At 30.4% G+C, this 23,328-nt stretch overlaps 1 protein-coding gene across 3 annotated transcripts in view; it reads right to left on the bottom strand.

Annotated features, from left to right (window-relative positions):
• GRIK2 (glutamate ionotropic receptor kainate type subunit 2) overlaps nt 1-23,328 on the bottom strand; it is a 580,378-nt gene that overhangs the window by 16,696 nt on the left and 540,354 nt on the right. For all 3 annotated transcript variants that reach the window (XM_011360720.2, XM_011360721.2, XM_011360722.2), the window contains exon 14: nt 14,102-14,327. In XM_011360720.2, the coding sequence (XP_011359022.1) occupies nt 14,102-14,327 (226 nt within the window). The remainder of the gene's footprint in view (nt 1-14,101; nt 14,328-23,328) is intronic.

The following is a 23,328-nucleotide window of genomic DNA, read 5'->3' on the forward strand; positions in this document are numbered from 1 at the left end:
TCTAGCATATATTGTAAATACAACATTTTCCCATTGCTGACAAATCTTATCACCTGTTTTCCAGCATAACTATAGTAATGTGTGAATGGCATTTGGTTGAATCAAAGCTGCAAAGTTAGTATACCACATTTTGAGGTTTTTAACAGGGTGGAATAATACAAGGAATATAATTGATGACAATAAATCTTTGCCATGTTTTACTTGTCACTCTGTCATTGACTTAGTTTAAGTAATTATTTTTTAAAAGAAACAATAATTCAACAATGAATTACTTCTTTGGTTTGCTATTTAATGCTTCTTGGAAGGCATTTCTATATAGATACTAGTTGAACAAATGTGGACAGAAATTTCATGTATTTGAAAAATCTCAAGGACATTTTGAGATCAAAGAACAAAAGTATCTTTCATCCTCCTTGTGACATGAACAGCCATGTGCTTAGCTCTAATGAAGTGAACAGCCATCATTAGTTAGATAGATAGAGCTTATGTTTTGCCCAAGTCACAACTCAGCCTCAATACATATGCTGGCAAGCTAAGAACTAAGACTACATTGACTGGCAAATGAGAGAAGCTGGGTTTGCATACTGTAAGGCTTCCTCCAAGGAAGATGTGTATTTTTGCAAGAGGACTCTAAGTTTGATTAGAAAACTACTAAGGAAATTGTAATTATGTCTATCATAACATGAATTATTGCACCTAAATGTCAATCCTCAAATGCTTAAGGAGGCAGACAGAAACCCATAAATGAGTGAAGAAGCAAGTTAGATAAAGATATCTGGAAAATTTAAATATCCAAAATGGAAAGATAACTTTAAGTTCCGGTATTATTAAAACTCTGTGAGACTTTCAACACAGAGTTATCAGATATTTTAATTTTTCGTGAGATCACATGAAATATTTTGTCTAAAATTCTCTACATTAAAATGTTGCCAAGTGAATAATTTTTAAAAAACATGCAGTATAAGTCAAATAACCTCTTAAAGCTGAATTTTGCTCTTCGATTTTTACTATACAATCTCTGATTTTTTATTCTTTTATAGTTTTGATTGCAATGAGATTTTCTTTGGTTATTTTAACATATACTTCATACTGATAGTGAGGAATTATATTATGTTTTTAAAACTGGTCTTTTTACAAACTGTCAAAAGATCCTATTTACCAGGTAAAAAAGTTCTAAAAGAGAGAGAGAGAGAGAGAGAGAGAGAGAGAGAGAGAGAGAGAGAGAAATCTTCTCTATTCATTAAAGAGAAAAAGGAAAAAAAGTTAAAAACTTCTTTAAAATAGTTAGATTTGTTTTTAGGGGGAGAATTTTTTTTCTTCGCATCTATTAATGTTTCATCAATTTTATTTTAACCTCAATTTGAAAAGTATCACCTTAGATAACAATAAATTCGACTGTTACTATATCTGTTCTCTCCGCAAAAAAAAAAAATATTTTGTTCCTTGTTAGAATTTTCTGCATATCCCTGCCTAGATATCTTCATCCCTGTCTTTGAATTTATATATTATTACAGCTCATCAAGTTGCATTTTTTGTATGCTCTTTATCATCTATTGCTCCATGTGCTTCATGAAACATCAGCTCATAAGAATTCATAACACACCAATCACTTTAAGACATGTCTCCACACCTGGCTTTCAAGTCTCTTTACTTTTGAGACAAGAGTTATAAGAGTTATTTAAATATATTTGTATATCAAAATTAATAAAACTAATTTTTGGAAATCAAAAAAGTACACAGCCTTTGTTCTTCCTAATAGCACCAAATCCTTTAATATTTTGCTAAAATTCTAAGTATTGTTTTGCATAATGACAAATCCTCTCTATCCAATTCCTAAAGAACTTTAGTTTCATTTGTTTTATATTTTGTAGTTATTCAGATCAATATTATGATAGTATGTGCTGTGTATGACACAGATTTAGGTAACATCCTGGTAGTTGTTCTCTTTGAGTCTGAGAAGAGATGTTACTATGAAGTAGACTACTCATAATTTTAGGTTTCTTCTAGCTTGTCATGATTCCAAGTTAGTGTTTACTTTCTGAAACATAGTAACTTACATGTCTTGTGGATAGGTGACTATACCATAATCACTAAGCATATAGTTTTCCAAGGACTCACCTCAAAGAACTTCAATAATTACTTAATTATTCCTCTTCTTTGAAGGAGTTGAATCTGATAAATGTTTCTAAGATATATATGCAAAAACTTGAAGGCCTTTAAATTTTGGCTTAAGATCAGACCACTGTCAGTTATAGGTTATCAATCATGCATTATTCATCTTATTTCATTCAGTATCTACCACAGTGCATATCACACAATAAGTATTCAACAATACTTTTTGAATGAGATATTGAACCAATTATAATATATAAATTATGCATTAGCCCAAAGAAATCATGGTAGAACATCTGCACATGAACATTTCAGGTTCTTATTAAATTTAGTAGAATAGGTAACATCCACAAATATACTTAGTTCACACTTCTAGTACTGATCACCTAAAATAAATTAAGGTGACAAATACATTTATAAATTATTTGCCATCCTTGCATTTATATCAACAGTCAGTGATTTCTCTTGGTCATTGCCTTAAAATGTACAAAAGATCTGAGGGTATCTGCTGGAACCATGAACTTCCATTCTTAAATTCCAGTGCTGCTAGCAATGTTAAATTTTCTAAAATGGCTCACTACTTATGCTGAGATGAGTGCTGGGCGTCCTAAATATACAACAAATTTTGGGTGCTTTTAGAGCTTTATCTCTTTTTATCATTCTTTTCATGATAAAATCTTCCAATAAAATTGGAACTAAACACATTCTCTTAAAGACTTTTCCTCAACAGAAAATGGGTTTTATAATCTCAGGATACTTTCCATATTTGTTTTTAGAAGTGCTAAGAAAAATCCTATATTTACATTTTAGATTCAATTTTATATATCTATATTTCCAGTTTTATGTGTTATTCAGTCAATAATGCTGGTATTCAATACCATAGTATCATTGTCATTTTCCTCTACAAAATTTACTTCAATTTGTAACTAAAAAATAATTTCCATAATTATTTAATACTCATTTAACCTAATAGACTGCAAATTCCTTAAGAAAAGGGGTTGTATCTGCTTTGTTAGTATAACACCTGGCACATGGTAAGAACACAATATTTGTTGAATGAATATATGCATAAATAAAATAATATATTAACTACCTAATAACTGGTCATGCATACTTGAAATTTTATCTTCAGTCATTTATTATGAATCCAAAGTATATCTTGATCCTTATCTAATCTTTATATAATAATTATAATACATTTATTTTAAATGAAATATTTAACATATGTTGCAATTAAACACTTCATGAGGCCCATTGCAGATTTCCTGTTAGCTAACAGCTAAACTAGTGTGGAGTTACTGTTATCACTTGTATTTTTTTAAGTACCCCATCAAATACACTCAATTTGATAGGAGTGTAAAAATCCATGAGTGAAAATCATAAAAATAAGATCTCATCTTGAAAACAAATAATCAATCCATAACATTTTAATCACAAAATGGTAAATGGCACATAAAAGTGATTTATTTTTTATAACATCTAGTAATTTTTCCACATTGGAAATCTAGGAACATCATTTTCTTGCTTAAAATTTTTCAGTGGTACTCTACAGCTATAGAACAAAATCCCAGTTCCTAAATGTCATACAATTCCTTTCTTTAACCTATCACAGGCTTCCTCTCTGATTGTATTCTCTTCTTACTCCTAACCTGATAGCAATGCAAACTTTTCCCATTGCCTAAAGAAGCCTCTTTTCACACTTCCTCCAATTTTCTGTTTCAACTTCTCATCCAGGTAAACTTTTGCTCATCCTTCCCTATCTTTGCACACTTCTCCTTGACTTCCACAGAGATATACAGAATCCCTCTTCATTGGTGCCATAGCACATCACAGATACTTTATTATAGGATTTGGCACATCATATTCTAATGTTTTATTTACTTTTAATATCTCTTTCCCTACTAGATGATGATATAAGTGTCCTGAGGGCATGGACCATGTCTGAATCACTTTTTAGTATTAATTATTACATACACAAATATTACTTAGCACAGATGCTAGAATCTAGGCAAATAGTGGTAAGCAACATAACATGAGCCCTGCCCTGCTAGAGTTTCCACTGAAGCAAAAAATACATACATCAAATAACTATTTTGCAACTCTAATAATCATTATAATGAAGAACACTATAGAAACCATGCAACAGAGGAAATGATCTTAGTCTGCTGAGTAGGTACACAAAAAAGCTTGCATTACTTTAAAAATAAAGGTAGGAACAATAACTCTTCTTTCTCTTTGGCTGTCTTTTGCCTATTTTTCCTCTATTTATTTTTACTTTTTTTTATTTTTATGTGCATCCTTCTTTTAGGAAGGTATACCCAGGAAAGGAAAATGATAGTGAAAGCATCCCAAATCCACTCTGTTCATTTCTTCTAGCTATAGATGATAGCTAAGTACAAAATATCAGAGTTATGTGAAATGGAGTCAGATATAAATGACACTGTTATTACAGAAATGAGAGGAGAGAGGTAAAAAACACAAAGTAGAGACTATATGGATTTAGGGGACAAATTAGATAGATGATAGATGATAGATTAGATAGATAGATAGATAGATAGATAGATAGATAGATAGATAGATAAATAGATAGATAGATAGATATAGATGATATAGATGATATAGATATAGATAGATATAGATAGATATAGATATAGATATAGATATAGATATAGATGATATAGATAGATACAGATGATAGATATTGATATAGATATATAGATATAGGTATAGGTATAGATATAAATAGATATAGATAGATAGATTAGATAGAGATAGAGATTGTGATATAGAGATAGATATATAGATATAGATAGCTATCAACTCATGTACCACCAAGCACATTGTAGAGATAGTAAAATTTAAAGTTAAGCACCTATATTCAAAATCAGTAACTGGCTTAAAATGGATAGAGGTTGTGTTTTTTCCTCTGCTGCAGACCTCATAATACAATGTCTTTATGACTTCCATAGAAAAGTAATGTAAATGCATTCTATTTAAAGGAATATTTGCAGAATCCTCAAGAAAATATTTAAGTATCTAAGATTCCAAAGGAAGATGCTTATGAGGCATGTAAAATGTATCAATAAAAATATCAAATTTATAGAGTATGTGTTTTAGTCAGTTGCCTTTTATTCATATTCTGAATATCCTCTAACTTACATGAAAAAGCATAAGAAGGGCAAATGTTATCAGCATCTAGTGAAAAAGTAATCTATGTCAACTGATTCCGACATATTTCATATATATTAGTTAAAAGTGGCTGGTGAAGTAGATTTGTAGTCACATTTCTTCTCTATGTATTAAATTATAAAGCCCTGACATTAAGTATGAAAATAAAAATAGTTTAATTCTAGAAACCCTGCCTTCCTTACAAATTTTAATCTACACAGTAATTGTTTGAATAGTGATAAGCATGGAAATGTCAGGAATACTTTTCTATGTTTTCATCCCAAATCCATTATCAAATGTTAATGAAATAATTATAAAAGTTGGATTATTTTAAGTAAAATCATCATCATGGTTAATCATTGAGAGTCTCAAATTGGGAGAGTGGATAACTTTTTTTAAGAAAGTAAAGCATCCATTTCTTAAGGTAGAGCTCAAGTCCATTTTTTAATTTGGCCTGATTGCTTTGGGCCTCACTAAACTCTACCATTCTGAGTCACTGCATTATATAACAGACCACTCGTTTATGTTGCATTTTCCCTATTTTGTTAAATTTGTTTTTCCACATCTGTCTTGTAAGAATGAGGTTGCTGTATAATTTTATTTTATGTTTATTATTTTATAGAGCCCAGCAAGATGAAGAGTGATAAAATTACTTATAAATTGACCAAATGAAAAGGAAGCATATATGTCTTCAGAGATAATCTTCTCTAAATACATCATGGACTTCATTTACTAAACACTCAGGAAATGTTCAGAGAAAAAAAAAATTCATTTTGTTTAGTTAGATAAGGCCCTACAAGTAAGAATTGTCTCATATTTATAATATAGATAATCACTTTTTTCCCCTTAAATTATGGTTACCTAATTACAGTATAACTATTGGCTGCTGATAAATCCCTAGTTAAGTTCTGTAGGAAAATATTTCTAATTGGTTAGGAATGGGTCATATTAACAATTCACTTGATTTACAATATAGTCAATATGTCTGAATACATAAAAGAGTAGAGAGCAAAAGGAGTTTGACACAAATAACTTAAAAACAAATAACTTTCAAAACTTAAATACATATTTTCAGTTATTATAACACATCTCTTCAAGATAGTCTTTGAAATTCTTTGTAATGCACATATTCTGATCCAAATGTTATAAATATGATATGTACAATCCTTAGCACAATCTAATTATGTAGACATGATTCTACTCATTTACAGATGAGGACTCTGAGTCTCAGGGAGGCGCAGTAACTTCACCCAGGACACCTGGGACACTCAGGTGGAATTAAGATTTGTACATAAGTCATCTGACTACAAAGGCCACATAGTCTATATGATATACCGAGAAAATGTCTTTCACGTGAGTGCCAGAAAATGCCAGGCACTCATCTTCGTAATTTAGTATTTACACATTTTACCTCTATGCTTTGATTCATTTTTTTTTTCTAATAAGAGTTAGTGATCTTAGTCCTGTTAGCTGAAAGATGACAGTCTGACATAGTTAATTTGGCTAACTATTCTGTAATAGAATTTGAACTGATGGCCTAGGATTAATCAGCATAAGACGTTAACTAAAAAAAAAATAAATGATCTAATGTTTGCATATAAGATCTATCAGAACTAACTCTGTTTTCATGAAAATTATCTACTTATGCATTGTTTGGGTACCATTTGGTCGGAATTTACAATATTAATGCAGGCTGCTCACATTGATGCTCACAATTCATCAAATTTCCTATGGAGGCTTCCTAGATTCTAGCATGCAAAGTTGGTTGATAATGTCTGTGGTGCAGGCATAGCTTACTGAGACTCATTCTTTTCAGTGACATGAAATCTAGACATACGCAAAGAATATACTGTTTCTATAAGTATAATTTGACTTTTTTGTGGGGGAGTTAATTCAGGCTTTGTAAATTTTTAGATCTTGATTTAGCCTTCAAAATCACTTTACCAACAATAAAATCATACTACTTGTGTAATGAAAAAAACTAGAATACATTTTAATAGGAAGTTTGACCTGCAGAAAGATGAATAATTTGCATCAATTTTTGTGCATTACATCCAACTAATGAAGACAAATGTATTCAGTCATTTCAGTAAAGCTGAAGAACTGAAGGCCGGCAATTTTATGCATCTATAACGATGAATATTACAGTATTTATTATATGATGAATTGGGAATTCTAGAAATGAATGGTGAGCAAAACAAGGAAAAAACATGCTTTTCATACTGATTTCTATTTTTATAAACACTGGCTTATGCTTTAAACAAACAACATTCCTCCCCTAGTACCAATTCTACATTTCTCACTTCATCAAATAACAAGAAATAAATAAGCAGTGAGATCTCATGCATTTAACATTAGAAAATAGAAGTGAAGAGATTTCATTGTTTATATGTCAAAGTGGTATACTCATACCATAAAAAGTCAATGATACAACCTATTGTAACATTTTTTTTACTTTAAGTTGATTATGTTTAAAGGCATTATAATGAGATAAAAGTTACTTGAGAATAATTAATAGGACTATTGCTTTTTGTAATCATTAATATAAAATATGCTATAAAATGGTTTATAAAGGTGCCCATTCAAATTCAATTATAAAATAAAATGTATCCTAATATTTATAACTAAATAGTAAATATGATAGAAATAAAACATATATAACAATTTTTGTGATAAAATTGTCTTTAAATTTACCATCAATATTAAAAGGCATTATAAATATATCCAATTTACATTCATTTTTAGATTTCCTCAACATTCTTTATAATTATATATATATTAGTAATTCTAGCACTATGAAATTAGTAATTTAATTTGGATTTTGTTCACAGAAATAGTCACCGACTGAAACTTACTAATGACTTAACCCTATGAGTAAAATGGGAACAAATGAGATTATAGAAAATATTAGCATCATCAACAATATGCAGAGACTTGAATACAATTCCCTCAATCCTCTGCTCAGCTGACACATAATTCCATATGGTATTCAAGTAGTGAAGAACTAACAAATGAAGCGTGCTACTAGCTTTTTGTTAAAAATAGGAATAGTTTTAATGAGACCCTTCATTCACTTTACAGTATTTCTACCAAACTGAACACAGGAAAGCAAAATAACACCAATTGGCCCTAATGGATTTCATCTAGACTGCTGCTTTCCTACCAGCTCATGGACTGCTGAGTCTGCCTCGTCCTCAAAGTGCAATATGCACACAACATTGGAAAGAGAAACCAGAAAGGCTTTTAGTACTGCAGTCAGAAGGGAGGAAATGCAGTCCAAAATGCCATTAAAGTAGAAATGCTCCCTGTTTGGATAAAGAGATTATCACCTATGGTGAATTAAGAGGCAAGATTGCAACTGCTCACACATTTTAAATACTTCTTAATGAAAACTGCTGTGATTTGCTTTTGGGCTTTATCACATCCAGAGTATTTTTTTTTCCTTAATTCTTTTGAATGAAAGAGGAAGTTCAGTTAATTTATTATGCGTAAGAACACCTACAACTTCAAAAATCTACCATACAGTAAATACCACATTAAAATAACATTGCTGCAGTAAGGAAAATTATGAAAGGGATTTAATGTCACCCCAAGCTTAATTAAACCAGATTATGCTTATTTAGCTTTTACTTTCACATCATTGTTGATTGCTCCACTAAGGTATTTTTATGTAAAGAGATCTTACCTAATTAAATAGCTTATATCTGAGTCATTCAGCAATTTCACAACACACTGGTCAGTAATCATCACAATCAGAGTGATGAATGGTGATGGTAGACCCTTAGATGAATCACACAGGAGGATGCTTAGGAGGTTAAGTAGCGGATGCATGAATTTTTAGGGGAAAAAAGGAAAATATGTATAACTTTTGAAATATATCTTATTTCCTACTCCAAAAGAGACATAGTATTTTGTTTTAACCTCCTGAGCTTAATTAAGCAGACATGGCTCTATGACAATATCTGAAAATCTGAACAGTAATGTCAGCAAAAGGAGTTCCTCTATTTGATCGCATTTACAATATTAGTATAGCTGAAATTTTCATTATGGATTATGGTTCCTGCAGATATAAACTCAAATCCTGGGGAATTTCTGGAACTGATCTAAATTTCCAGAAATTGAGCCCGTATTGCTCTGCTTTGAATATATTTATCTCATTAACTCTTGCTGAGAAAAGCAAGAGACTCAAATAATATTTTGAACACTTAAATGCATTCCTTTTTGTTTTGTTTTGTTTTGACTTATGATTAACAAAATTTTAAAACTAAGTAAATATAGCGTATTATAAATAATCTACAATATACTTGAATAATGATGATATAAAAGGTAAATGCTAATTGACTAGTTGAGAAATGTTGGTCAAAAGTTTCTGGGAAGTCAGAATCTCATTCAAATATTAGAGTAGCATGCCATCATGTTTATTAATGATTAAATAAATATTAATATTTCATGAAGCTATATTTCCATCAGAGGTATGACATGGCAAGTCATAAATTACTGCCTGAAATCTTTTTCTCAGAAGTAATGTAAAGTGTGAAACTTAGAGAAAGTAAAGTGTGAAATGCCTTTTTTTGGTTATACTTCTTCAATGAAGTTATATGAGTTAAGATCCATCATAATGCACTGATTTAAAAATAATTTTAATTTTATGCCATGTTATGAATGAATAAAATATAATTTGATAAAGTTAAAAATTTAATATTTTCAAGTCAAGGAGAAGAAAACAAGTTATATGAATAGGAGAAACAAAAAGTATATTGTAATACCTACAGGTGAGTGATTTGAATATTTATTCCTTTAAATTTAAATCATCATGTTCAAATTTACTACAGTCTTATTTAGGCTAAAATTATATGTTGAATGCATCAAAAAACTTTTTTAGTAACAATGAAACATTTTAACAAATTTAAATTCAATATTGTCTGGAAGCGAAATTTAAAAAAAAAATGTTCTAAAATATTCTCCCTGGTGTATAAATTTGCAAAGTCAAAGTGTTATTCAGATTTCTAAAAATTTTTATTAGTATTTACTGATAAGTTTACATTAAAATTCCAATAATGTCCTTATAAAAGTTAGAAATGTATCATATGCTATTGCCTAATTTTTAAAAATTCATTTTAACAAAAACATTAATATTTTATACTACCATAACACACTAATCTATAGAGTATGAAGAAATGATTTCACTTAGATACATAATCCAACTTGATTTCTGGGAGTTCCTCTTACCAGTGACTTTACTAATATCAGTAAATATTTTTCAAAATAACTCAACTTTCTTCAAAAGGGCAAGAGTTGATCAGATCATCCAAGTTGAACAGGTAAAAGGAAAAAAAAATAACTACATCCCAAGACTTATAATTGTTTTGTTCTCTTATCATATATATATAAGTTTAAAATTAGAGGAAATAGAAATTCATTGTGCTGTTCTCGGTACTTCTGTCAATTTAAAAAGTTACATTAATATATACTTTATGTATGAATTAACATTTTAGTTGTTTTATATTTTTCCTAGTAAGTAAATACCTTTTAGTAAACAGGGACAGAGGTAGGGAGGGATCAAAAATTGCTCTTTGTGTGGTTCCAATAAACTATAATAGAAAGCTTCCTTACAACTAATTCAATGATTATCTTTCTTTTTTAAAATAGTTTTCACGTCTGAAATGGGTTTTTGAGATTTATATAATATACAATTTTGGTTTATTTTTACCAAGCACTTCCTCGAAGCAAGGCAGTGTATAGAGACTATTCCTAGTACATTGGTACATCGTATTTACAAAACAAACAAAAAACTCGTTTAAGGTTAAGTCAAAATTATTTATTTTAGAAACTTTGAAATTATGAGTGCTATTACATAACTATCATTACTGAAAAATATCTGTACTCTCCTCCAAAGTCCTTACATATCTTCCCCAAATCTTACTCAGTTCTTACTACCCTTATTACTCAGGTTTGTTTAACGAGATCATCACGTTTAATAGTGAAAGATGCCATGCTTATCGTTAGCTCAAAAAGTTATTTATTTGCTTTGTTTGTAAATCTTGCTACACCATCATAATTCCTGATGTAGAATTCATTTGTTCAATAAATAATAACTGAGTGCTCACAGAGTGCAGGCACTGTTGTTGTGTGAATTACAACAACAAAGGGACAAAAATGTTGGCTGTCATCCAGATAATGTAAACCAGTATAGGATGGTAGGAATAAACGGGACTCTTACTCTTCGCAGAAAATGCATCTATTTTTCCAACTTTTTCCAAATGAAAATATAAGAAAATAGGAGTCTAAAAAAATCACTGTTTCCAACCCTCACAAGTGTTTAAGACTATGCCCAATTTTTAAAATTTGTCCTAAGACATCAGCTAACTATATTTCCCATATAGTTTCTAGCCCAATGTTAAACGAAACTCTGGGAATCTGTCAGGCATATTATCAAAAAAAATTATAAGTTTAGCATTTAAATAAATCTTAGATTTTCTAGTATAACCCTCTAATTTTCCTAATTAAAAAATAGAAATTTAGGGATCATAAATTTCAAGTGATTCATCCAAGATCACAATAAGTGACAAGGCGAGATCTAGAATATCGGTATGCAGAATACTACATGATGATACTTTCTAATAGTTCATTATCAGCCTCTTTTCTAAAATATTAATGTGCTTATATAACTTTTTATAAAATAAGCACAAGTACACTTGAAATATTAACCAAGTTCCAAACTAAATGGTACATAAACTCATGAAGTTGTTGAGCTCATTATGTAATTATTACGGAGGGAAAGAACCATAGCTGATCTAACTATGTAGAAAAAATGTCATGGTCTGAGCACTTCATCAACACAATACTAGGGCAAAAAACCCAACTTTATTTTAAAACATTTTAAAATGATGAGCTCCTCGAACTATAATTATGAAAACAATCATTGTTATACATTTATACTATATTAAAATAATTTAAAACTTTTAAATTAATATATACATGGCTTTAGGAGGTCTTTCTCTGGTGCGGGCAATAAAGAGGTTCATTTTGCGTGGAGAATTTAAAACAACAGTAGCATTAACTATCACCATGTACTGGCAAGTCAAAACATGTCAAAAATATAATATTCCTCCCTGAAAATATCTTTTATCTATCTAAGTTCTAAAAAATTACTGTTGAGTTTTGACAATACAACTCATATTGAGCTTTGAATTAGCATATTTTAGTTTTTATTCTACTTGGAATATTGTATTCTACTTGCAAATTAATTTGGAGATTTCCCAATTATACAGTTCCCCTTAATTAATACATGTGGCCTCAGCTGTATTTGCATGTTTTGGGAGTAAGAACTCAAGGTTGTTTTGTTTGTTTGTTTGTTTGTTTTTCATTTCTGCAATGACTGTGGAATCATTATTTTAAGAATACTATATAAATGTAAGAATATGTAGTGTTGCAGGAGCTAGTATCACAAAATTCTCTCAAAGGCAGTTCATACTGTGTTGAACTATAATAAAATCAGAAGACTTTACCAAATATAATAGAATTTAATGTTGAAATTTTGGGTGAAGTCATTATGGTGAAATTATTCCAAAGAAAGAAAAACTTTCATCAAATTGAAATTTATGAAATTCATTATAAAATGGAATTTTTATGAATCAGTGCCAAAATTTCAAACTATTGTATATATGTTAGTTCATGTGAAAAATATTTTTCAAAATTAAGATTAATAAAATTATGAGTGAAGATAAATTGACCAATATGGTATTTATTAAACATGAACATACAAATATTAGTTGTGACACAGTCATCAACAAATTTGCAGAAGACTCAAAAAATTATAGTGTTATTTATTATTGTGATTATTTATTAGCCAATGAAAAGTTATTAGTGTTTCTCCCTTTCTTTCAAAAAATACATTGATGTAATTAAATCATGTTAATCTGTTAATTTTTCCTTTCATATAGCATTAGTTTCTGTGTTGTAACAAGTTACTACTAATTTAATGGCTTAAAACAACATAAATTTATGATCTCATAGTTCAAGAGTTCAGAAGTCTTAAAAAGTATTTGCAAGTCTGCATTTCTGTGGCTTCTAGAGAAAAAAAAAATGTTTCCTTGCCTTCTAAAAGAACGTCTAAAAGTATTTTGCATTTCTGGCCTTGTTTGGCTCCTTTCTCCATCTTTAATTCAGCAGCATTTTCAAATCTCTTGTCAACCTCTCTCTCTCTCTCTGTCTCTTTTTTCTGTCTCTATTTTTGTCTCTCTCTATCATTTTCTCTCTCTCTTTCCATATATACATATATAATGAAAATTAATAAAGGAAACTTCAACTAAAATTGGAGAAGGAAAGGCTTATAGAGAGAACTCCCCTGCCTTATCACCCTATGTCAATTACCCCAAATAGGAAGATATCAGCTAAAGACTCCAATAGGAAGAGAAGTACCTTGCGCTCCCAAAAAGGAAATTCAACCACTTTACCATCCAAGCAGAAGGAGGGTTTTCCTCTCGCACAGCACCAAGCCCAGCCAACTGAAATGGGGTGGCTCAGTCAATGAGAAGCTATCGTCACCTGAACTCTTACTTTCCTCCAATCAACTTTCTTTTTTCTCTTGCTGATGACTTCCTTGACCCATCTTCCTTCTTTTAAAAGGCTTTTCTCTTGTGACTCAGTCATTTATAAGAGGATAGCTAAATTGTCTCCTTGGTTTTATACAGTAACAGAATGTAGCAAGATGCATTCATTAAAAGCAAAATTGGTAATGGCATATCAAGGTACTGTTTTATCCCGTCTCACAGCAACTAAGATTAATGAACAAAGAACAAGTGGCTGACATAAAACATACCCATGGGGGTGCCAACGCCATAACCTTTGGAGTCTATAAGGCCACCAATCTGTGTCAGGTTACAGTTCCGCTGGGTAACAAATTCGATGGTTGTTGACTCCATTAGGAAAGCATAATCAGAGGTGAGGACTCGCTGAATTCCTTCTTCATTACTTTTGACAAGCACTGATTGTCTCCTACTACTCATAAAGGCCCACATTTTGTCATACGTGGAGATTTTTGATTTCTGGGGAAAAATAAAATACACAAGAAAGATATTCTTTAGTTTCCATGTGACCCTACGATATTTAGATGGAATTTGCTATATTTAGTTTACTCATATTACCATATACCCATATTATTAATAACAATGATATCTAAATGGAAAATCAAAATCTGTATAAAAAAGTTTTTCATAGAAATCCCTCATCATATTTCCTGGTATAGTACAGACGTACTTGACAAATACATCAAAAAGGTCTTAATGTTCAAAAATGCACAAGTAGTAAATCATAGAAGGCAATAAAAAGGAAAATAAACAAGATTAATAAAGAGGGTTTTTTATGCTTATATCTCACATGAGTGTCTTATGTGTATAGTCTTATCTTTCAACATTACTATAACATTAATTTGGAAGAGACAGACACTGGCAACCAATTGACACTATAAAACTTGAAGAGATTATCTTTCCCAATTTGATTGACTATAAGTCAGATGTCATGTTAACCTCCAAGGATACACAAAGATGTAGGTTGAAGAGATGAGAGAAATTCATTACAAATAAAGATGTTACAAATAAGAATGACTATATTTCCACTGAGATACAATCTGGACACCACAGAACTTCTTTAGCCTGCTTCAGGACGACAAGAAATCTATCATTCATGTCTATTAACTAACTAAAGATTTCTGGACCAATAAAATTGCATAGTTTTTATATCCAATTGAAAATTCTCAGTAGGGCTTTCCTTGGATTTCATTAGGAAAAGAAATGGGTTTTGTTCAGAAGGCATTGGTAAAACGTAAACATGAAAACGGTTCACATCTGCTATGAAAAGCTCATCTGTGAAAGCCTTGCTCTAGTTTAATTCTTATACAGATACAAAAAAATAATACTGAAGCTATAAACACAAGGAGGATATTCATCATACTGGTTGCAGTGCTATAAAAAGCCAAAACTATTTTCAAACAAATAGATATGCAATCTTTTTACAGCTTAAGCATACTTTTAGTCTTACATGTGCCAGGTCATAAATGTGATATTACCATAATTACTTCTAAAAGGCAGGTAACAACAATATTTAGAAAATTCCAGCACTGTTTCAATGATAAAATGGAAAGAAAATCCTTAAATTTACTGAGGAAAAAACTAAAAGTATACAAGTGCTTTATAAAGAAGTATAACATTAGAACTAAGAGAGGGTAGAAATGAAAACCTTTGCTCTCCAGTGAAACTAAAACATGCTAAAAAGCCAACAGTTCAAAGTTTAAAAGAAACCAGTTAAAACAGCTAGAATAAAATTATTAGGATTACAAATTTGTACAGCTATGGTGGCCTGTCAATTATTTTCAAGTAAAATAATCAAATATTGGTAATAGAAAAGAGAAATGAAACAAATATTTAAGATTATGATAAAATTCTTATTGGAATAATTAAGACCAATAGTGAGATTTTTGCATAGACTCAGTTGTTTGTCCAAAACAGTAACCTAATAAGGATAATCAGAACAAGTTCATTTCCTTTCGAAGGTAAAAATTTTTCTCCTAATGCTTTGGATTAAGTAAAGCCTAAATATAAAATTAAATCAAAATTAAATCTCACCTGCAGATCAAAGGAATTTTATGTAAAAAAATAAAATTGGATGCAGTTTTTAGTTTAGTAAATCTGTCACTGACAATAGATAAATAATTCCATAAATGATAACAGTAACATTAATGTAATCAAAATGGCACACTCATCACTTCAGAATTTAAAATGTAACATCTTTCTTATCTTCCATTGTTATTTAAGTATCTCTTATTTGATTGACTTCTGATTTTCAGGAACCTATTATCTATGATTTTTGTACAGCTTCACACAGCTTTCCTGTCTGATGAATTATTATTCTTATAATTGTGGAATAATTCTTATAAATGTGTGGATAAAAAAGTCACACAAATTGTTTTATTTCTTATAATAAAAATAAAAACTCAAATAAGAAATATTTCAATTTAGAAATATTGAATCTGCTGGTCACACACATTCTATGTGACTGTGACTTGTTTGCTTTTTGTTGTTGTTGTCATTCTTTGACCACGATTTCCAGTTTAGCACAGTTACTTCTTTGCATCTCCAAATTATGGATATAAAACAGAACAGGGCAGAAAAGATATGGAAGATATGATTAAAAGCCATCACTATCTTTGTAGACTTGAAAGAAAATATATTCAGAGAAAAATACATATTAAAAATCTGATATCAAATATGAACACCTCAAATGAATTGTTAGAAAATAAAGTTTAAAAATCTACAGAAAAGTAGAATAAAAAGTTAAAAATACAGAAAGAAGAAAAAAAATGTCCGAGGAAGTAACAAGAACCGATATCTGAAGGTTGAGTCCATGTCAACTATAGAATGAGAGGTGGAGAACTTTCTAAACAGAAAAAATCAGTTAAGAGTTGCTATTTTAGATATGAATTTTATAGGTTGAAGTAACTGAAGGAAGTACTCTTGGGCTGCGTCAAGGAGTATGGTGTTAGAAGATGATAGAGAAATAGATAAGGATGACCAAGACGACCTTACCATGTTCCTCAGCTTTCTAAACTTTAGGCTTCTTCCTGCTTCCAGTACTCTGACTTCACTCTTACCTAGGCCCTAACAGAAGTCAGATGGTCTAACCACTGGACTCCCTTCTCTCTTTTTTCTTAGATCATTTACTTTAGGAAATGTGTAATTGTAAATGATTTTTTTTTTTTGCACCTTTGAGCTATAAATCTTTTAAAAATCTTCTTGTCACTTATATAATACAGGGCTGTCTTCCTCAAGGGCCAAAAAGTCAACATTTTATAATAGAAGAAGGTAGTGTCCCTATCATTCTATGTCTGTGGGAGGACAGAAACCTAATTCTTGTAGATACCTTGCTCCAAATTGTAAAACTACCTCCTGTCATGAAGATATTAGAAGTTTATTTTTTCTTTGTGTGAGGCCAATTAGCTAACACAATGGATGTGATATCCCCAACTACAGTTTGAAAAAACTCTTCCACCTTTAAAAACTCTCATTCCAGGCCTTAAAAACTCTCTCATTTCAGTGGAGTTGACCTCGGACTAAGTTCTGGCTTCTTTCTCTTAATGCAATAGCCTTGGATCAAGTCTTTCTTGCCTATTTAAATTTGTCCAATTTGTTCAATTTTGAATTGCAATGTATGACAGAGAAGACTGAGTCTGCAAAGGAGACAAAAAAGGATGAACAGAGATTTAAAAAGAAAATCTAGATATTGTGGTGCAATCAAGGCAAGAGAATATTCAGTGTCTACCTGCAGTGATTTGCCAAAAAAAAATTCATACAATGGGAACTGAATCATGTGCTTGGATTGGGCAGCAGAGAGTTCTTTGATTATTTTAGCAAGAGCTAATTTAGCAGAATGGAGCACTTAGAAGTAACATGGAAGTAAAAGGGAGCCAGTAAATGCCAAAAAATGAAAGAAAAAAAAAATTAGAAAGTAGGACACTGAAGAAGAGGAACTGCAGGGCAATACATAGAAATGTATTTTGGTTTAAGTAAGATTTTCAAAGACTGAAGAGATTCGAGCATGTTTAAAATCAAATGGAGAAAGTTTCAGGAAAAAAAAAGAGCTTCAACATGGCAGAGAAAGAAAGAGCAATCAATAACACAGTTTCTAATAAGGTAAATCTCAAATAAAATAAAAGAAGATTTAAAATACTGCAATTGGCTTGACCTCTGAATTCAAATATTTATAAACACATGTAGAATTATACTTACACTAAGTTAAATTTATTTTCAATAAAATAGAAAATTGTTGAATATTTTCAAAGTAAAATAGACTATAGGATCTGTAAAGTTAAAATCAACAGATAGAAGCTGCATGAGTTAAAGATTAGGAATCAAAATTAATTTAATGTCAATAAAGAAGTAAGTAAAAATAGGATTAATTATATATGAGTATGTTGAGAGTGAAAATTGTATGTAAATTTAGAAGGAAGGAAATATCAAGTTGCAGTATGAACTAAAGTTTGATGATGAAAGACAAGACATGTTGAAAAACCACTTGTACTGTTGTATTCAATCTCTTGTTATGATGATTAGTTTTATTCATGGAATAGCTTCTGATCATTGCTAAATAATGTGATAAAATTAATAACAGAAACTAAGCTGCTAAGCTAAAATGTACACAGGCTTTGAAGGTGCCCTGGACCACAGAGATGGAGAGAAGGACCAAGATAAAACATTAGGAAAGACTCAGGAACTGGGACACAACTTGGCCCTGTGCATTGCTGCTGCCAAATTGATTAGAAAAGTCTTTCCAGAAGAAATGTATTATTTAAGAGAAATATGAAAAAAGTAAGTCAGGTAAGAAGCTAAGCATGAAATAATATCATTCTCTATAAAGAGAGAGTTGAGATATGACAAATTAGAGCCTAACAGAGAAGCTGTTCAACTAGAGTGTAGCCAAGTAAAAGATATACTAAATTAGTGTGCGGGGTGGGGGAATATAGAGTATCTTGTTTTACTCTTTTATTTTACAGATGAGAAAACTAAAGATATTTGATAAGGAAAAAACATTACCAGAAAAGGTAGATTTGCAAAGTGAAAAATACTGCTAGAATGTATGACATCATGATTTTATATACTTTTAATTATATAGCAAAATAACTTCTTGGGCAAAAATGTATTGCCCTTACAGTTATGTTGTACATAGTAATTTAGGTAAAGACAAGTAAACAAATTAAATCATGTCTCAGAGATATTGCTTGAAATGCATATAAAAATTAAAGCACTGCAGAAGAAAAGCATATTTAAAATTTCCTAAATAAAATCAACTTATTTTCTCCTGCATCTTAACCTTGTCACACTGCATAGTAGAATCAATTTCTTTTTCTTTTCTTTTCTTTTCTTTTCTTTTTTCTTGTGCTCCACATTAAAGACACTTTTCTTTCTATATTAGATCATATGGATTTAGGATGTCAATTTTAGCAGTGTTTATTTTATCAAAATGCTGAGGCTTGTAAGCTGATTTGATTTCTGCTACATCAGCACAAAACAAATAAAACAAGTTCATATGGCACTGTCTTTTTATAATAGCAGTTTTCCTGGTCTATAAAACATCAACAAATGAACTTAAAAAATATTCTTGTCAAGAATAAGCTTATAAAGAATAAGAAATATGCTTTTTAAAATTCACAGATGCCAAATGATTTTGTGCTTTAAAAAGAACATTCAGTGTAAACACCTAAAATATTTTAAACATATATCTAACGATTTAAAACTTAAGGATAAGTGTTAGTTTCTGACAGAACTCTAAATGAAGTTTGCAGCCTGAAATCATTTCGCTCTTTGCAGGTCTCAAATAACTTAATAGTTTTAGGCAACTCTGTTTCCAAGTATTTTGGAGAGAGATTTTAAAACTGGTAAGATATTACTGTAAGGATAGTGCTTTGAAATTTTATTTCTATTCCTTCTGAAATGTTATGAGAGTTAATAAAATAAGGGTTATTATTATACCACTTGCATAGATTTTTTTTCTCCTATTGGGGGGCAACGTATTTTATAAATACAAATCCATCTTCTTTTAAAAAATAATCTTTGGCTCAAATTGCCTGACTATATGAATAAATTCTTCACCTCTGTTTATTTTGCTTGCTGTCAAATACTAATTAAAATATAAGAACAATCTTGTACTCACTGGACCTGTTTTATAAGCCTGTCAGAGAGCCTAAAATATAATAAGAAAATAACAGTATCAATATTTGCATGACCCCTGGAAGCAAGAATTTAAAATTAACTTTTTAAGTATGTTCTAGAAGAAAGTTTATTTCCATGAATGAGATGGAAAACATTGAATATTAATCTTGTTTGAGATATTATAATCCCAAAGCCTAAACAGTACAAAGAAAATTCAGTACTATTTTGTAACATGGTTTATTTTACATGATATTAGAAGTGTTGACTGCAACTCAGGTTCTTTAACAAAGTTAATCAGGTGGTATAACACCCAAAGCATCTGGAAGTAACCTAAAAAACACTTTATCTTAGAAATCCATTTCTTTTTATTAAAAAGAATTCATCAAAAAATGTTTTATTTCCTAAACCATAAGGTCTGAAAGAATTAGTTGAACTTTGGTGTAAGGATAAATATAATAAAATATCTAAAAAAAAAAGCAGTAATTTTTGATCATTTTTTATAATTACTCATGTAAATTTGGTGATATTATATTTGGCACTTAATCAAATTATTTCTTTTCAATAAATTCCACATGATCAATTTTATTTTTAACATTAGTTTCAATATTTTATTATAAATGCTATAATAATCTTTTAAATTTTGTTTTGAAAAATCACATGTAATAGTTCCTAATAGGTGGTTTGAAAAATGTTCATACCAAGGTCTCCCTTGGTAAAGGAGAATTTGGCTGAGATTTGCATTTTAATTTTTATTACAGTAAATAAATTACCAACAATACTGGAACATATGTGCTAGGTAAGAACAGCTGAGCCCTATCTGGACTCATCTGACCTTGGTCACTAGGAAATTAGAGTTAATTCAGGAAAACAGGACTGAAGCCATATGGGGTTCATATCAAAGGTGGATCTGAGGCTAGTGCAGTGATCTGAAAGCATTTGGTTGTTAGCAAACCTGTCAGTCCTTGGAATAATTCTGGCAGTTTTACCGTAAAGCATCTGCAATCTCTTAAATCAGGATATTTGAAGGAAAGGACAATGAAACAGAGAATTGCTCTTCATGTTACCGAGAGTTAAGAGAGAAATAAGAGAGAGCATTATAAGTGAGCATAATATGATGGGTAGCAAGTTTAAAACAATTTGGTGCAGTTAAAGGCAGTTATTATTTTTAGGGAGTTGAACAAGTATTTGATAGTACATTTTGCACTATTCCAAATCACTGATAATTCTTCTGGTTATTGTATTTTATTATGTAAATGAGATTTCTTAAACTTTCCTGGTAAGATGTTTTCTTTTGTTATAAATAATAGTAATCAGAAATATATTTTACTGTCATTTAGGCAAATTAAAAAAATATATACTAGGAAACTTGACATCAGTGGGTGAACCTTGAATAAGCCACAATTTCTTAGCCCTACCTAATAAAAAGCTTTCCCACCAATTTCACAGAAATGTTATAAGACCTAAATGAGAAAATCTATATAAATTAGCTTTAACAAGCTATCATATTCTTTAATATATATAAGAATTTTATTCTTATTGCAAGTGTTATGTAATCAATCAATGGAGAAACATATTAACTCTATGCTAAGACTGTAGCATATGCCAGATTCTTATATTTATGCCTTTAGTTTATAAAATTCATTAATTTTTAGGAATATGGAAATATGCTACCTCTTTCCTCCCATAACCTGGCCCTAGTGAGCAAGATCAGGAAAAGCACCCTGAGCCCTTGCTGAGCGAGGATCATAAACCAACACAGCTTATGACATGAGATCTTTCTAGTTATGAAGCCTCGGGGACACAAAGATTTTATTTTTAACCTCAGCTCATTCTATTGAATGATTCACTAGCTTACTCATTAACTCACTTGTTATTTCATTCTAATATTTATTGAGCACCAGCTTATTGCAAAAGACAGTGCTAGGCATTGTGAAGGCAGAGATTAACTAAACAGATCGTGCCCTTGTCCTGGCAAAGCTTAAAGTCTCATAATGCATGGCAAATAAACTTAGAATTATAAAATGGTGTGATAACTGCCATGACAAATGACAGCTGAAATGTAAACAAAATTGAGGAGGGAGGTATGACAGAAAGTCAAAGAAAGTAATTCCAATTCCTTAAGATTCAAATCAGTCACAATTTTGCTGGTCTCACTCCTCTCTGCAATTGAAATTCCGACCCAAAACAAATTAAAAATTCAGCATTTGAAATTCTTAAAATAATTATTGTTTTCACTTTACCAGAACCTTTTCTATGGTTTCTAAACTTTATTGGAATGTGATGCAAACATTATGATGTGTATATATCTGTAAACTTATGTACATTAAACTACACATAAAATGGTATATATTTTTACTATTTGCTGTAAACTTATATACATTAAAATATATACAAATGAATTTTTTTTCTAAATAGTAAATAAATAATCTGAGTTGGGTCCTGGGAATCTGAGGAAGAAGAGATGAACCACTCTAAACACATCTCCATCTATTGCCCAATTTGATCACAATAATAGGAGATTTTAAATAGGAGGACCACACTCTATCCTAGGGACTTGAAATGGCTATTTTCTTCAGCTGGAATGTAATTTCCTTGCACGTACGTGTGCCTCGCTTCTTCATCTCCTTCTGATCACCATTTCAAGAGAACTTCCACTATTTACCCCTATTTATAATTCTGATTCCTCACCACAGATATGTCTCCTGCTTTATTTTTATCTATAGCATTTAATAACTAAGTAGAATATTGTATATTTCCTATTTTTACTTACATATCTGTTTATTTTTTATCTCCATACACTATAAGATAAATTCCATGAAGTCAGAGATTTTTGTCTTATTTTGTTAATCTCTACAGCCATTATACTTAGAACAGTACCTGGTATATAGTAGGTACCAGCAAATATTTATTTAATAAATAAGCAAAAACTGCATAAATGGATGAATAAAGGTGTTCTATCTATTGTGCTGGAATTTAAAAGACAGGGGTATTAGTTTCAGCTCTGGGTTACCAAGCTAAGTGATATTTGATGAGTCAATTTCATCTCTCTAGAACTCAATTTGCTCATCTGTAGAAATAATTGGTAAGCTATATAAATGATAAGATATATTTCATCAGAGTTGGTCTATATAACCATATATATTTAGAAGAACTAGGCTCATTTACTTCTTTTATATTCTGTTCATAGCTTAATTTAATAAAGAGAAAATACCACTGGCCTAGTTTCAAAGAAAAGCATAAAGAAAGCCATATCATTGCCCTGCAAAATAATTTTAAGCTCTATTTCAATGTTAAATTGTAGTTTTAATGTATTCATAAAAGTTCTAAAATGTATTTCACATTCCAC

This window comes from Pteropus vampyrus, unplaced genomic scaffold (assembly GCF_000151845.1).
Source record: "Pteropus vampyrus isolate Shadow unplaced genomic scaffold, Pvam_2.0 Scaffold58, whole genome shotgun sequence".
NCBI classification, from domain to species: Eukaryota; Metazoa; Chordata; class Mammalia; order Chiroptera; family Pteropodidae; genus Pteropus; species Pteropus vampyrus.